The sequence below is a fragment of the Gadus chalcogrammus genome, chromosome 4 (assembly GCF_026213295.1).
Source record: "Gadus chalcogrammus isolate NIFS_2021 chromosome 4, NIFS_Gcha_1.0, whole genome shotgun sequence".
Lineage (NCBI taxonomy): Eukaryota > Metazoa > Chordata > Actinopteri > Gadiformes > Gadidae > Gadus > Gadus chalcogrammus.
This window is the reverse complement of record NC_079415.1, coordinates 505,225-521,256: the sequence shown is the minus strand read 5'-3', so window position 1 is coordinate 521,256 and position 16,032 is coordinate 505,225. Positions and strand designations below refer to the sequence as shown.

Genomic DNA, 16,032 nt, shown 5'->3' with positions numbered 1-16,032 from the left:
TCCGCTCCGAGGATCCATTTACAGCGAGCGGGTTGGCGTCAGCATTCTGCCTTCATTCACAGTGCTTAGAACTGCTTAATGAGATGTTAATTGCTGCCTGTGTCTCTCTCTCGCGTTGCCCAAACAACATTAGCCAACCTGCGGCTGATGAGGACTCGGGCGTCCAGCAGCTCGTTAGTGAGTGAGTGCTCTGGATGGGTTTAGTCCGAGGGATGAGGCCCGCTGCTGTGTGGACGGTACAGACCCCTTCTCCAGTCGATAAGGATTACATCCCATCTTTCACTTCAACTGTTAACATTGATTTTTGAAAAACGGGCCCAGGTCTAGAACCAGACATGAAAGTGGAACCGAAATCGGATTTGGAAAGATCAGAAGATCTGTTCACATCTGATCTAGAGACGACGGAAGGCAGATTTCTGCCAGGGTGAAATCGACAGGATGGGAGAAGGAGAGAACCGGGAGTCCAGATGTGGGAGGGATGCCTGACAGCAGCTGGTCAGAACCAAGAGCACCAGCAGAACCCCCATGTTCAGGGGTTCAGGATCGCTCTGAATGAACACACATAGTAACGTCTGAGCACATTAACAAACTGGTTTAGGATCGCTCTGAATGAACACACATAGTAACGTCTGAGCACATTAACAAACTGCTTTTGATTTAACTCGCTTTTGTTTACTCACTCAGATTGAGGGAGTAAACAAGGAGGGGAAGAGCCAGAGAAATCAACTGCAAGGCAAAAGTGTGTGTGCGTGTGTGTTTGTGAGTGAGTATGTGAGTATTTGGGAGTGTGACCATGTGTGTGTGCGTGCGTGTGTGACCATGTTTGTGACCATTTGTGTGTGTATGTGTGTGTGTGTGTGTGTGTGTGTGCAAGCGTTTGTGCGTGCGTACGTGGGCGTATCTGTGTATGTATGTGTGTGTGTGCTTGTGTGTGCATGTGTGTGTGTTTGTGACCATGTGTATGCGTGTGTGTGCGTGCATATGGGGGCGTGTGACCGTGTTCGACTAGGTGAGCAGAAGGCACGGCTGTTGGCAGGAAGTGGAGTTTGCGAGGGTTTTAATAACAGCAAACACGGTTTAGGTTTGACTAAATTAATCCTCAGGCTTCATGAGATCAGATGTCAACTAAAAATAATTGGTGGGCCAAAGTCAACACGCAGGATTTACCGCTTTAATTTAAACAACCAATCTACTGCTCAATTACAACCGGACACTGTAATAAGATATCACAACGTTATATTAGGAAGCAGGATGGAACCACAGACAGGCAATGGACAGACAGACAGACAGACAGACAGACAGACAGACAGACAGACAGACAGACAGTCTGTCTGTCTGTCTGTTGCCCCGTGTTGTGCAATATCCCAAGTCAAACAACCCCAGTAACACCACCAGTTAGCACCAGTAACACCACCAGTTAGCACCAGCAACACCACCAGTTAGCACCAGAAACACCACCAGTTAGCACCAGCAACACCACCAGTTAGCACTAGTATCACCACCACTTAGCACCAGAAACACCACCAGTTAGCACCAGCAACACCACCAGTTAGCACTAGTATCACCACCAGTAACACCAGTAACACCAGTAACACCCCTAGTGGCGCTCTGTCCGACTCTCTGTGAACAAAGGGCCGGTCAGGTAGAATCACCGGATGGTCCCCCCCTTATCGTCACCTGATCAGTCCGGGGGGGGGGGGGGGGGGGGGGGGGGGGGAGCTTATGGGAGACAAAGCGAAGACCCGAGCAGGCAGCATCCTTATCAAAGCCAGCGGGGGGGAGAGTGGGGGCGGGGGGCTGCTGCCGAGGCTTCTGGGTAAAAATAGAACCGGCGCAGCAGATAGGCATCGATTTCTCTGCGGGCGTTTGCGGGCCCCGATTGACAGCCGCCGCCGCGCCGAGCCGCTAAGCCATCGAGGGAATCCGCCAGACTGCGCACGAGGAGATGAGATCGGGAGATAACTTCTGACAACCCCCCCCCCCCCCCTCTCTTCCTCGCACCGCCAGCCCTCTCTAATCACCCCTGTTCACCCCCGCTGCCATCACCTCCATCTCAAACTCCTCATCGAAAAAGTAATTACCGCACACACACACGCACGCACGTGTGTGCGCTCACACACAGACGTCACCCCTGACACGCGCAGAAACCCGACCCCCCCCCTCCCCTTAACTCACCAGCCTTTCCCCACATGACACTGGCAAATGCCTGAGCACACCCACACTCAGACGCACGTGCATACACACGCGCGCGCGCACACACACACACACACACACACACACACACACACACACACACACACACACACACACACACACACACACACACACATATACGCATACCGCGCTGGCACATGCCAGAGCACACACACGCACACACACACACACACACACACACACACACACACACACACACACACACACACACACACACACACACACACACACACACACACACACACACACACACACACACACACACACACACACACACACAGCCCTTCCCTGAACAAGTAATGGGATTCTGGCTGGCTGAGCCTCCACCTGGCGCGCTTCTCCTGCCAAGCTCAGTTTCTGTGCTTACATACAAAATACATCTGCCTACACACCATCCCAGCCCCTCAAAGCGTCTCCAGCACTCAGCTCAGCGTCCACCGTGACGAGAGGGTGGGACCGAGGAACGTACAATCTGTCAATATTTGAAAAACTCCATCTTGAAATATTCGAGTGTTTTGTTTTCACGCGTCGTCTCTTGTTCTTCGTTTTAGTCTTCCCCTCAGTTGGGTTTCTGTGATTCAGATGTTGGCACGATGTATTGCTGTTCTGCCCGATAAGTGCAATATGAATTAATTTTGAAGACGATGATTACGATGATGAGGAGGATGATAATGATGATGATAATGATGATGATGGACATTAGCTAGGTACGGTGTTATTAATGATCAAACTTATGCAATGACACAAAAGGAAAACCATTACAATATAGAGAAAGCTTCTGAAATTGTAAGAATGGCATATCAATTCAACTTTTTATTGCAATTGGTTTTATATATCTTCTTTTGCTTTTAAACGTTAATGGGTTTTAAAGGTAATGTATGCAATGAATTTATAACTGACACATCTTCCCTGTTGCACAAACCATTTTAAATGACAATCTCGATACTAACTGCATTAATAACTGCCCAAATATAATGCAATATCAACATCTCTTCAACAACTCAATATTTTAAACTTTCTTCAGTTGATTCCTCTAGCTCCAAATTAACGATTTATTTAATTAAGCATTAACGTTAACCTGTTACTAATATTATACAATATGTTTTGAGAGTTCATTTAACTTATTGGTCTACTCTTTCTATTGTATTATTTCAATTCTGAGTACGGTCACTCTAATAGCTAAGAGTAGGCCTATTCCGCCATCTAGTGGTTAACTAGAATAATTGTTTTAAAATCATATAGACTCACCAGAACTGTTCTACACCTGCTGCAGTTTATATATTTTATCTCGGTGCTTTTAATATTTTCCAAAATTATATCGACGGGAAAATTACAGGAAAATAATGAAGCTTTAATCATGGTGATATCGAATCTGTCTGTATGTACTTTTAATTTGAAGGATAAAAAGCCTGACCCGGAAAATAACCGGAAAAAGATAGCGCTTACAGGTAAATGTTTATATTGTTGTTTCTTGTTGATAACTATCAAAAAATGATAAGTTAATCAAACCAACTGAGTTCGAGTTAATGGCACTGTTCATCATGGATAGATAAGGGTACAAAACACCACAAGTTATATCTTTAGTAAGCCACGTCTGTCCTTCTAAAAGGAAACATGTTCCCCCTTAATGTTGTCCGTCAGACCGTTCCCGTGTCTGTTTCTCACAAGGTTCCTGCAACATCTCAGAAGCAGAAGATCGGAAAGTGCTGTTGAAGCTGCCGCGTGTATCGTCGTCTTGAGCCAATAGCTGTGTCAGATGCAAAAGAAAAACCCGTTTAGGAGAAGAACCAGAAGCAGAAACAGAACCTGAACCACCGGATAACCACCATGGCCGAGAACAAGGAACTGGAACTAGCCTTCAAAGCGGGCACAGGTTAGTTTCCATCTATCCTCGTTTCATTAGACTTAGATTTTAGATGTTTCTTAATTTCTGTGATGAGCATACTATAGAGACCTATACTATACTATAGTAACGGTTTACAGAAAGAGAAATGTTTAACTTCGGAACCCTGCCCGTTAGCCACTTGGTGTATAAACCAAACATGTCCAGATGGGGTCGTAACACGAGGTTATCTCATCTTCTAGACCCTCAGCTCCCGCTGGCCTCGCTGCGTCTTCTTGTCCCTCCCCTCCGCTTGATGTCGGCGTGCATGTGGCGCGTTGCCCAGCAACGCAACGTACAGCAGTACGGGAAGCTGGCGGAGTTCGTCACCTTGGTAACGGAGATGGTTCCAGAACTTCTGACTCCCAGGCAGATGGCTGAGCTTGTATTGGGACTGCGGGCGAGGGTCGGTACCTTCACCTTCATGTGGTCTTTAACTATCATATTTAATTGGCAAGAATTGTTACTAAGGTATAGTTAAAAGGTCTGTCCGATAAAGGTGGGATAGGATTTGGGGTAACTTTGTGTAGCAGGGGTCAGAAGAAAAACACTATAATTTTGTCATCAGTTATGTATATTCTATTCGCTATGTTGTAAAAGAGGGGCACGACCGCAATGAGACTTAAAGAACAGATCAAACCTTTCATTTGGATCGAATGGGCCGAATGAGTTCATTTCATGGGCTCTTCTGAACTGCTCTCCAGCTCATCCTGGAGATGCTGCAGAGTGAGGAGCAGTCAGACAGTCCGGCGCTCCAGAAGCAGCTGAACAGCGTCCGCCTGCTGAAGACCAATGGCCCAGGAGAAGAGGTAACGACCCTGCCGACTGGTTCAGGGTTCAAACCCAGACCAACCGGCTCATTGATGACCTCTGTCTGAAGTCAGTTAGGGTGGGGAGGACAACTCAAAGGGTAAATAATTACGTTTTGCTGTTTCTTATTGCTGTAAATCAAATATGTGTCCAGATATAATGCCTAACAGAGCGAATCATGCTTTCTCCTGCTGACAGCTCCCAGACGGAGAGGTGGAGGTGTCAAAGAAGGCGTTTGTAGAACTGGTCCAAAAATTGAGGGACAAACCAAGTGAAAAGAAAACTTTTTTCAAGGTAAGGGTTGATCTGTTATTGTTGTTTAAAGATCCTCCCTGCCAACATATCGTCTTCATCGCCATCTGGTGGCTGTGGTTTTGATATACTTTTAAGAAGACGTTGTCTTTATTTTTCCCCGCAGAAAGTCTTCCCGGAGCATTATGGATCCCGCTTCGACACAACGCTGCAGGTGGTGGTGTGGGAGTTCCTCTGTCGGCTGGAGGAGCTGCTCCCGGTGTCGGGGTTCTGTGAGGTGGGTATGGGGGTGTTGGAGAGGAGACCCCGCTTTAGTCCTCTTGTTGACCCCTGGCTCGTCAGATGAAGGGGCTGATTCCGACCAAAGGGCAGGTTCCAAGTCTGTTTCTTCCAAACCGACCAAAAAGTCTCCCGTTCAATACTCTGTTCTTGGGCTGACGCAGGAAACCCAAAGAAGCAGCTCAGACCTTCAGGAATCCTCTGCCTGACGACGCACATATAACAGTTTATCAGGACATGAGGAGGGCGGGGCTTTCAGATGCCTACCATGACCAAATCTCAGATATGAGAATCTCATATCAGATATGGTTATTAAGTGTTTCGGTTTTCTTATAGTTGGCATTTACCAGCCGTAAGCAAACTGAAACACTGTTCCACAGCCAAATGTGGAAAAATGGAACATACGGGTTTTCAAATGCATATTTATTAAAATCACAAAAAGGTCAAATTAAATGTCACATCTTCAGTTTTACCAGAAAGCTAACTTTCATCTCATGTTTTGGAGTCCAGTTCAGCCCAGTAGAAGCAGTCGTTGCCCTTTCTAATCATAGGAGCTGTCCTTCATTGTTCAGGTGGCCTCCAACTTCCACCTTGATTCCCTGGACCCCGATGCTCACCACTTTATCTCCGACCCTGAAGACTTTACTACTCTTCTGAAGCATCGACAAAAAGGCTGGAAGTTGAAGAAGAGTAAGATCCTGCTTTTGTTCGCTTTGACTTTGTTTGTGGACCATGCACACAATTTGCATTTCCTGTTGGTTCATTAGTTTTATCACTTGCTGAATTCTATCATTTCCCTGAGATCTCGTTTCCTTCCTCTCCTCGTCTGCCTGCGTTAGGTTCCTCAGGTCTCCTTTCTAGGTCCTAGGACACTGGTTACCACCAATGAGGGCTAGCCTGGCTAAGTCCAGACCTCATCTCAATCGACATTGAGGAGAGGTCTGGGAAACACACATTCATTGTCTCCTATTGGAGGCGTGGTTTACGATTGCCCGGAGCCGTTTATTGGGCGATACGAACGTCTATCATGAGTCTGTACGTAGCTCATAGCCAATCGTATCGATTATACCAGAGGACGTATGTAGAGCGACAGGAATTCGATGAGGAAGAAGACGACGGGTGTGTCCCGTAGACGCCGTCATCGTCTGGCCGTCCCTTCCTGTTCTGTGATTGGTTCCCCATCTCAGGAGAAAATCGGCGGCCTGGGTTCCATGGATCCGATTTTCTCCTGAGATGGGGAACCAATCACAACCTTTAGGAGGGCTAAAGGAGGGGCCTGAAGGTCCCCCCCCCTAACGCTGCGCCTTCCCCCCCCCCCCCCCCCCCTAGACCCGCCGTCCTTCAGCTCCCGGGTGCTCCTGTCCTCTCTGGCCTCCAGGCGGCTCGGCCCCCGGGCTGAGGACTACTTCATCGAGGAGGGGGCAGCGAGGGAGAGCGTACCGGGGCGCGACCTCCGGGAGCAGGGTGAGGCAGACCGCGTCCCGGTGAGTTCGTCCACGGTCTGTGGAGACGCACCCCCACCGGGCTGAAGCTGTGGCTGTGGTCTTTCCTCCACAGACGTCACGGCCGCCCAGCGCCCTCCACTCGATGGAGACGGAGAGGAGGAGGAGGAAGATGAGGAGGAAGATGAGGAAGAAGATGAGGAGGAGGAGGAGGAGGAGGATGAAGAAGAGGAGGAGGAGGAGGGGGAGCCGGAGGAACCAGAGGTCATCGGTTCCTCCCCTCCCGCCCCCCCCCTCGCCAGCGGCAGCCCCCCTGGCTCCGCCCCCGTGGCCGCCCGGAGCCAGTCCTGCCCGTACTGCGGCCAGAGGTTCAGCAGCTGGGCGGAGCTGCTGGGCCACCGCTGCAGCGTGCACGGCGCCATTGGGCGGGGCTTCCAGTGCGGCCGCTGCCAGAGACAGCTGTTCTCCCAGAAGGCCCTGACGCGGCACCTCATGGCGCACGCCACGGGGCCTGAAGGGGCGGGGCCTGAAGGGGCGGGGCTCGAAGGGGCGGGGCTCGAAGGGGCGGGGCCAGGGCTGCAGTGCGAGCAGTGCCTGCGGCGGCTGGGCTCGGAGAACGCCTTGAGGTCGCATCTCCTGGCGCACGAGCAGCAGGCGGCGGCGGCGGCGGCGGCGCGGACCTTCCAGTGCGACCAGTGCCAGCGGCAGCTGGGCTCGGAGAAGGCCCTGAGGAAGCACCAGGCGACGCACGGGGTCAACCGCTCGGTGGTCTGCCCGCAGTGCAACAAGGTGCTGAAGTCGGTCCACTGGCTGAAGACACACCTGCGCCTGCACACCGGGGAGAGGCCCTTCCCCTGCACCTTCTGCGGGAAGCGCTTCAAGGAGAAGGGCGTGCTCCGGGCGCACCTGAAGCTGCACGGCGCCGAGTATGCCTACCTCTGCAGCGAGTGCGGCAAGGGCTTCAACCACATGACGTCGCTGGTGCAGCACAACCGCATGCACAGCGGGGAGAAGCCCTTCCCCTGCAACGCGTGCAGCCGGCGGTTCGCCTCGTCGCAGCGGCGCCGCGTGCACCAGCTCATACACACGGGCGAGCGACCGCACCCCTGCACCCACTGCGACAAGAGGTTCCGGACCGGCAACTCTCTGACCAGGCACGTCCGGACGCACACCGGGGAGAAGCCGTACCAGTGTGTGGTGTGCAGCAAGCGCTTCCAGCAGAGCTCCAACATGAAGATCCACATGCGCGTTCACACCAAAGAGAAGAAGAACGCTTGATGTGTTCCTGTTGGTCGGTGGCGGGCAGAAACAATCCCAGGGAGACGCGTTGGGTTCTTATTATGGTCTGTCCTGGACACGCCCACACCGGCCACACATGGAGATTCTCAACGGGTACTTTTGTGGATGACCATTTATTCTAATAGGATTTTTTTTTTGCAGAACTGAGTTCAGAGAAAACAATAAAGAAGGTTTAAAAGCATATTTGCCGAATGTTGGGATATATTGGGGGAGAAGAATTCACAGCGGGGGGGGGGGGGGGCAGGCTCCAGACCTTGTTCCATCGTTATTCAACAGCTCAGAGGATCAGACAGACATCCCTCTGTAGCCAATCACATCAGGCCATCTCTCAGTCCACTTAGATACAAGTAAGGTCAGCTTAAAGTATGAATTATACAGGAATATAAGGTAAATATATGTACAATGGAGCCAAATGTTAAACACTAGATATTAGCTGGCTTTCCTTGGTCAACCAGTGTTGGCATTCTGAGGACATTTACACGTGTTCCTCTTTGACGTGTTACTGAGGTTGCGCCCCTCGTTTAGGTATAAGGGGCCCCTCAAAGACGCCTGGCCCCGTCACGGTGAGAGGAAACGCCCTCCCATGGCTCCTGTTCTGGCTTTAGAATGTTTATTCTGTAGGCTTCAAATTAGAGTTAAGGTAACTAATCCATACCCCGGTTAAAATCAGACGCTACCAGCTTTAGGATTATGACTGTATATGCCATGGACTAATAAAGTGGCGTTATTAACAATTACAACTGCATATTTTACTGTTTAAATGAATATTGCTTTGGCAGTGCTCATCTCTTAAAACCATGTGGTAAGTCATGGTGATTTAAGATCACGTTAATAAACAAGGCGATGAATGGATTTTAATGAAAGACCTCACTTCATGTAACTAATGTTTAATATGTCAACCTTAATGCTTGTAATTACTGTATGAAATGTATCTTGGATATCGTGGGCGTGAACGTCCGAGGCCCCGTAGTTTAGTGCATTCTGATCGGCCAAGGACATCATAGGGATCACACAATTAGGATAAGGCGGAGCTCCGAGATTGTTCGCGAGTTCTTTGCAGGCAACTCAGATAATGTTACTCTCTGCGGTGGCAATAAAGCCATGATCATTCAACCCTAGTCCTTCTCAAACCTCTCGTAATTTGTATTTAGTATTAGATCCTGGGTTTTATCCACGACACTACAAACCTTCAAAGTGGACACTACGTTATTTTACTATTTGCACTAATTAAAATGTATTTGCATGACTTTTAATAGTAACGCAATAAATCTTTGTACAATAAAATGTTTTCCCTTCATCAATCTTTCAAGTAGGTGCGGGTGGTGTGGGTTAACTTGACCCCGCTGGTTAGGTTATGGTGACTATTTCATCTTTATATTTGAATATACTCCATACACAATATACCTCTGAAGAATGTGTCCCGCCTCCGAGGCTCCTGGTTCCATCGGTCAAATGTCTTGGTTTTTGAATGATCGTACATAATAAACTCTGTAGGTGGCGAAGAAGTAAAAGCTGCTCATGTTTTGAACACACTTTTTCCATCTAGATTCCACTTGGGTTTTGGATTGTCGGTGCCGTTAAAGTAGCATTTATAATCGTTTACTACTTTAACGGCACCTACAATCCAAAACCCAAGTGGAATCTACTTCTTCGCCACCCACAGTTTGTTATGTACGATCATTCAAAAAGCCCATGATATTTCACAGGCTTTTGGCATGGAACCAGGCGCCTCGGAGGCGGGACTTCTTCAGAGGTCTATTGCGTTAATTAACGGAGGAAAAGGGAGACTCATACAGCAACAGACTGAGATAACATATTACAATCGCGCTACAAGGTATTTTATTTTGTAAGTGAGCATCTTTGACCCGGATGTACAAATCGTGGAGGATAAGGATCACTTGGATCATGTTGTTGTTATGAAGTCAGTGGGTCAGACTTTAAATTGTTCTTGCTTTATCTATTCCTTTTATCACAAAATTTAATGTAGGTTTGTTACATGTGTCGCCATAAAACTACTGGTGTCATTGAACTCACTTCTTGAAAGAAGAGGAAACAACGAGCTTAACTAATATTTATACTGTCAACGTTGCTTGCGATCCATGTGTACCGTTGTCTGCATGCGAGAGAAGGCTTTACCTTGTCTCGCTTTGACTCCTTTGACTGCCTAGGTTAAATCTATGGTAATCACTGTTATTTTAACGCACAAAGTGTGGCCAGTAGACCCGCCCATCGATATAAACTATCGCACCAGTCAACAGCCTCCACTCTTTAGTCTGCAGTATCCTCAGCCTTCCTCTTTCTCTCCAGATCCATGCGACTATCGAGGAGAGCCACTGACGCAACCATCATACCGGGGAGGCGACCGTCCAGACCCCGTTGGGTCGAACCAGAACCAGCCGCCCGGTGGGTCGAGAGCAACGACGATGGCTGTCAACAACGACACCTTCCTCGACGGCACAGGTGTGCGCCAATCATTCAATTCGTTTTAATTGCAGGCGACGTTTTTATTTCAATTGTTAAAAGTCAATGCAATGAAACAAAACCCCCGAAATTAAAGTCATTACTTCTGCTTTATCGGTTTCAGACGCTCAGCTCCCGCTGGCCTCGCTGCGTCTTCTTGTCCCTCCCCTCCGCTTGATGTCGGCGTGCATGTGGCGCGTTGCCCAGCAACGCAACGTACAGCAGTACGGGAAGCTGGCGGAGTTCGTTACCTTGGTAACGGAGATGGTTCCAGAACTTCTGACTCCCAGGCAGATGGCTGAGCTCGTATTGGGACTGCGGGCGAGGGTCGGTACCTTCACCTTCATGTGGTCATTAATCTGCTGCAAGAATCTAGCGAGCCTTGTTCCCAAGTTACCTAGTGCAAGAATCACTGAACCAGAAGTGCAGACACTTGGTCAACATGTCAAGTGTTGCATACAGGGTTATCGTACTGAATGTGCATGGTAAAGGTATCGTCTGATTGGATAGCTCCAGACCTAATGAACGTGTTCTCCAGTTCATCCTGGAGCTGGTGCAGGGGGACGACGAGTTGGACAGTACAGCGATCGAGGAGCAGTTGATCGCCATCCAGCTGTTGACAACACCGGACACACCGGAAGAGGTACACATGGGAGATGGGTTCATAAGATAAATGGTTCTAACCCTGACCCTTTTAATGGGGCTTGCTGGGTTTGCTGGGTGATGTTTGTTTTTACTCAGTTTGTTACTCTTGTTACTCTTGTTGCTCTTTTTAAATGTTGATCCAGTTTGTTTATCGTGTATTTCTATGTGTCCCAATATGCAATAAAGTTGATGCGTTTGCACAAATCAATGTTTTTGTGTTCTGCAGTTCCCTGACGGAGATCTAGGGGTTTCAAAGACGGCCTTTGTGGAACTGGTTCAAACATTCACAGACAAAAAGTCTTTCAGAAAAAAAGAAGATTTTTTCAAGGTGAGGGATGATTATTTTTTTTATTTTTTTGTGATTGTTCAGGACCATAGAAACATTACGGGCAGGGACTACCCTTCATGATGATCAATTATCGATCAGTTTGTTTGGGGGTTCTCTCGCTTTCTTTAAATGAACAATAACACTTCTTATCTTTGCTCACACAGTAATACTCTGATACACTTTTGATGCATCAGGGTATGATCTGGACACTTTGTTTAGGCCCAATCCCATTTCTACCCCTTACCCCTACCCCTTCCCCCTTCAAAACAAGGGGGAGGGGTAAGGGGAAGGGGTAAGGGGTAGAAATGGGATTGGGCCTTAGTCTTCTTCCCCCGCTCTCAAACAGAACTCCTTCCCAGAACACTACGGATGTCGTTTTGACACATCTCTCCAGATCCTTGTGTGGGAGTTTCTGTCACGGCTGGAGGAGCTTCTCCCAGTCTCTAGTTTTGTTGAGGTAGGCTGTCATACGTTTAAACTATGTGGTACTACTGGAAATTCTGCTGGAATTAGAAACGTGTTTAAAAAACGTGCTTTGGGCTCAGAGTTCTGTTATTAGTGAGGGGGGGGAGGGGCTTCGTTCAGACTGAGTCTTTGGAAGTTGAGGATTTCCCTCCGCCGCAATCTCCGTAGGCCCCGTCCACACGGAGCCGAAACGGGCGAAAACGATCCGCTTTTGTTTTATGCGGTTCGGGAATATCTCCGTAAAGACGGAATCATTGCAGAACCGCATCGAGCTGTAGAAACGCTGTAGTAAATATTCAGTCTCGAGGAGATTCAACCATTTAAATTGAGCAGAAATACTTTTCAATGTACAGTTAGTAATTACATTAATCAAGGGGCTGTATTTATACAAAAAGAATACAAATAAAATAATTAGGTATTGTGTACAGTCCCACCTAGAAGTAGACCATCAACACTATAATTAAGGCTTCTGCAGGATCAGCCTGCCCACAATTAAACAACTGCTGACTGACCTAACAGGTCCGATCAGGTTACCTACATGGAAAGGTCACAGCAGAGTGGAACGTTCAGGGTTTTAGGGAGAAGGGTGAAATCATTGAGTTTTAACCCTAAATCACGGTGGTATTTTAGTTACAGTGATCTAATACACGTTAAAATAAAAAAATATTTTTGGCTCACTGGCTCTTAGGTAAAACATAGTTCTATAATATTTAAACAATGTTAAGATCTCATATGTTTAACCTATGTTAATATCTCATATGTTTAGATTATGTTCGGATCTTGTTTGTTTAACCTATGTTAATATCTCATATGTTTAGATTATGTTCGGATCCTGTTTGTTTAAACTATGCTAAGCTGTTTCAGTGATTGCCGGGGTTAGCAGCGAATACACCAGTATAGGCTGTAACAGTATCTCTTAAAGAAGAAGAATCACGACGGCCCCAAAGTTCATGTGCCTACTTTAGGAAGGAGAATGTCGCCCCCTAGTGGTGACTCTACTGAACCCCACGCCCTCACTGGGACCTCTCCGTCCCTGCTCAGGTGGCCTCCCACCCGGACCTCGACTCACTCGTCCCCCGACTGGAGGAGTTCGGATCAGACATGGAAGATTTAAGAACGCTCTTCCAGCACCCAACCAGAGGGTCAGCGAAGTTAGAGAAGAGTAAGTCAACAATGTGTCTGTAGGTGAGCCATCATTAGATATCATCGGGGTGGCGTTTGTTGGCTGACAGGTTGCGAGCCATTTGTGAGTGAAATGCGCCTGAGAATTAAGATTTTAGACAGCTCCCAGCTCATGTTAAGTAAGGCGGATTCCCTGAACCAATCAGGGAAGAGATGCCCTGACTGGTCCAGAGAAACCATCTTGCCTGTCAATCACAGGTGTGTGAAATGCAACACATCTCAATCCTCGAAACGCAAGCAGCAGTATTACAAGAGGAAGTCTCTCTCTCTCTCTCTCTCTCTCTCTCTCTCTCTCTCTCTCTCTCTCTCTCTCTCTCTCTCTCTCTCTCTCTCTCTCTCTCTCTCTCTCTCTCTCTCTCTCTCTCTCTCTCTCTCTCTCTCTCTCTCTCTCTCTCTCTCTCTCTCTCTCTCTCTCTCTCTCTCTCTCTGTGCGTCTGAGCCTCTACTGACCCAGAGCTCTCCTCCCCAGACCGCTTCCCCTTCAGGTCGGCCGTCATTCTGTCCTCGCTGGCGTCCAAAGGGACCAGCTTGACCCCGGGTGACCCCTTCAGCGAGGAGGGGGGCGAGGCCGCCGCACGGCTACAGGAGGAGCCGTCTCTTCTCCGCCGCTCCTCCGGCCGCCACGGTGAGGGGGTGAATCTGACGGGCTGCAGATGTTCTGTGGTCAGTCCAGCTGCACCACGACGGGGAGGGGCGGGGAGAGGGGTTCATGGGAGCGTTGGGGTTCTCCCTGCCCTCGCACTGCTCTCAGATCACAACACGCATCGTACGGCGCTAACCCGGTCATCGTGAGGCCGATTCCCTACGACTAAACACACGACCCCGGCGCCAAGAGGCTCACGCTGTCGCCCCCCCCCCCTCCGCAGACCGACCGTCCGTCCAGGCGGAGCCCAGCGGCGACCGAACCGCAGAGGACGTCCGATTGGCTGACGGTGGTGGCGGCGGCGACGCCCAGAACGCCGGCGGGCCCACCCCGGGCTCCGCCCTCGACGGCGGCCGGAGCCACTCCTGCCCCCAGTGCGGCCGCGCCTTCCCCCGCTGGCCGGACCTCCTGGAGCACCGCTGCCCCGCCGCGCCCCCCCCCCAGCCCGCCCCGCCGCGGCGCGCCAAGCAGGTGTACCAGTGCGAGCGCTGCCCGCGGCGGCTGGTCTCGGAGGGCGGGCTGCAGAGGCACCTGCAGGCGCACCGGCGCGGGGAGGAGCCTATCGTGTGCCCGCAGTGCGGCAAGACGTTCACTCACCGCTCCTCGCTCACGGTACACCTGCGCCGCCACTCGGGGGCGCGGCCCTTCGCCTGCTCCGTCTGCGGCAAGGCCTTCAAGGAGAAGGGCGTGCTGAAGACCCACCTGCGCGTGCACTCGCCGGACCAGCCCTACCTGTGCAGCGAGTGTGGGCGGGGCTTCAGGTACCTGACCTCGTACGAGCTGCACCTGCGCAGGCACGCGGGCGTGAAGCCCTTCCAGTGCGACGGCTGCGCCCGGCGCTTCTTCACGGCGCAGCAGCTGAAGGAGCACGAGCGCGTGCACACGGGCGAGCGGCCGTACGCCTGCGAGCGCTGCGAGAAACGCTTCAGCACCAAGAACCACCTGAAGAGACACGTCCGGGTCCACACCGGGGAGAAGCCCCACCGCTGCCCCTACTGCGACAAGGGCTTCACCCAGCAGTCCAACATGAAGATCCACCTGCGCGTCCACAGACACGACAGCTCCAGCAGGAAGAGGAAGCCCCCACCGTCAGGGGGGCCGGGGGGGCCCTGACAGCGGGATGTCATTGGATGGTATCCTTCGGTGAACAGAAGATATCTGATGGTGAAGTCCCCCCCAGAGCATCATGCATACGACAATGTACCTCTGAATGTAAACACTGTATGCTGACACTATTACTGGTGTTATTCCATTAGCACTCTTGGCCGTACCATAGCGGGTTGATTTGCGTTTCCACTCCCAGTTTAAACGTTCCGAACTCTGACCGAGGCCTGCTCGAGAAGGACCACCTCCGATGTCGGGCCTGTGGGTTCCCATAACACTACGATTGCTGCCATTTTGTTGGCTGTACTCGATAGAAAGCTGTGATGTTATATTAAATAAATCATCACCTGGCAAAAGGGTCTCACTGTTTTTGTACTTCTTTTTTATTCGCTGGGATTTTTTTTTTTACTTGAAAAAATAAACATCTGTCATCATTTATCATTCAAGTTTGAAAGTGCTTTATGTGAAAGTATGCTGTGCATTTAGTAAAGTAACGTTTTGTGAACCTTCAGTGAGGTGACAATGGAGGCTCTGGTGTTTCTGCTGGTGGTTCTTCCACTGTCTGTTCCCCCTGAGAAGTGTCTCCTACTTTTGTAAAATATATTATGAAGATGGCCTATATTAAAATGCAATATTTTAATTTTAACTACTGAGCTCAGTGGTATTTTTTAAGTAACAATCATACGAGTAGTAATTCACCAAAATCATGACAAGGCATTAAGATTCAATTTAAATAGACAAATAATGCCTACTTCACTTGTACACACTCCTTAAATTCAGTTCCTGTACCGACTGGTTTAACCCCCACAGTTAAAGACACCTCGCTTTTTGGCACAGCGTGCTTCTGCACTAATGACTAACGAAGGGAAAATGATAACATCCACACGTTTTGGAATTACCCATGGACCTATTTGCTCCAGGCTTTTACAAATGACGTCCAGGTCATATGTGCGCTCTTCCAAAATAAAAGTCTTTGTTTACGCACCGATAGATCTGGATGAAAATGTAACTAAGCATTATCTTTATC

General features: G+C 49.5%; 1 protein-coding gene across 1 annotated transcript; it reads left to right on the top strand.

Annotated features, from left to right (window-relative positions):
• The first annotated feature begins 4,041 nt into the window (after positions 1 to 4,041).
• LOC130380385 (uncharacterized) lies at positions 4,042 to 15,680 on the top strand. The gene is made up of 16 exons (XM_056587565.1): positions 4,042 to 4,087; positions 4,300 to 4,430; positions 4,801 to 4,905; positions 5,325 to 5,435; positions 6,010 to 6,143; positions 6,816 to 6,929; positions 7,182 to 8,151; positions 8,711 to 8,741; positions 10,486 to 10,638; positions 10,763 to 10,965; positions 11,177 to 11,281; positions 11,510 to 11,611; positions 11,958 to 12,068; positions 13,118 to 13,238; positions 13,728 to 13,883; positions 14,125 to 15,680. Exons 1-16 carry the CDS (start codon positions 4,042 to 4,044, stop codon positions 15,012 to 15,014), a joined length of 3,483 nt encoding a protein of 1,160 aa, XP_056443540.1. The 3' UTR covers positions 15,015 to 15,680.
• Positions 15,681 to 16,032: the final 352 nt, after the last annotated feature.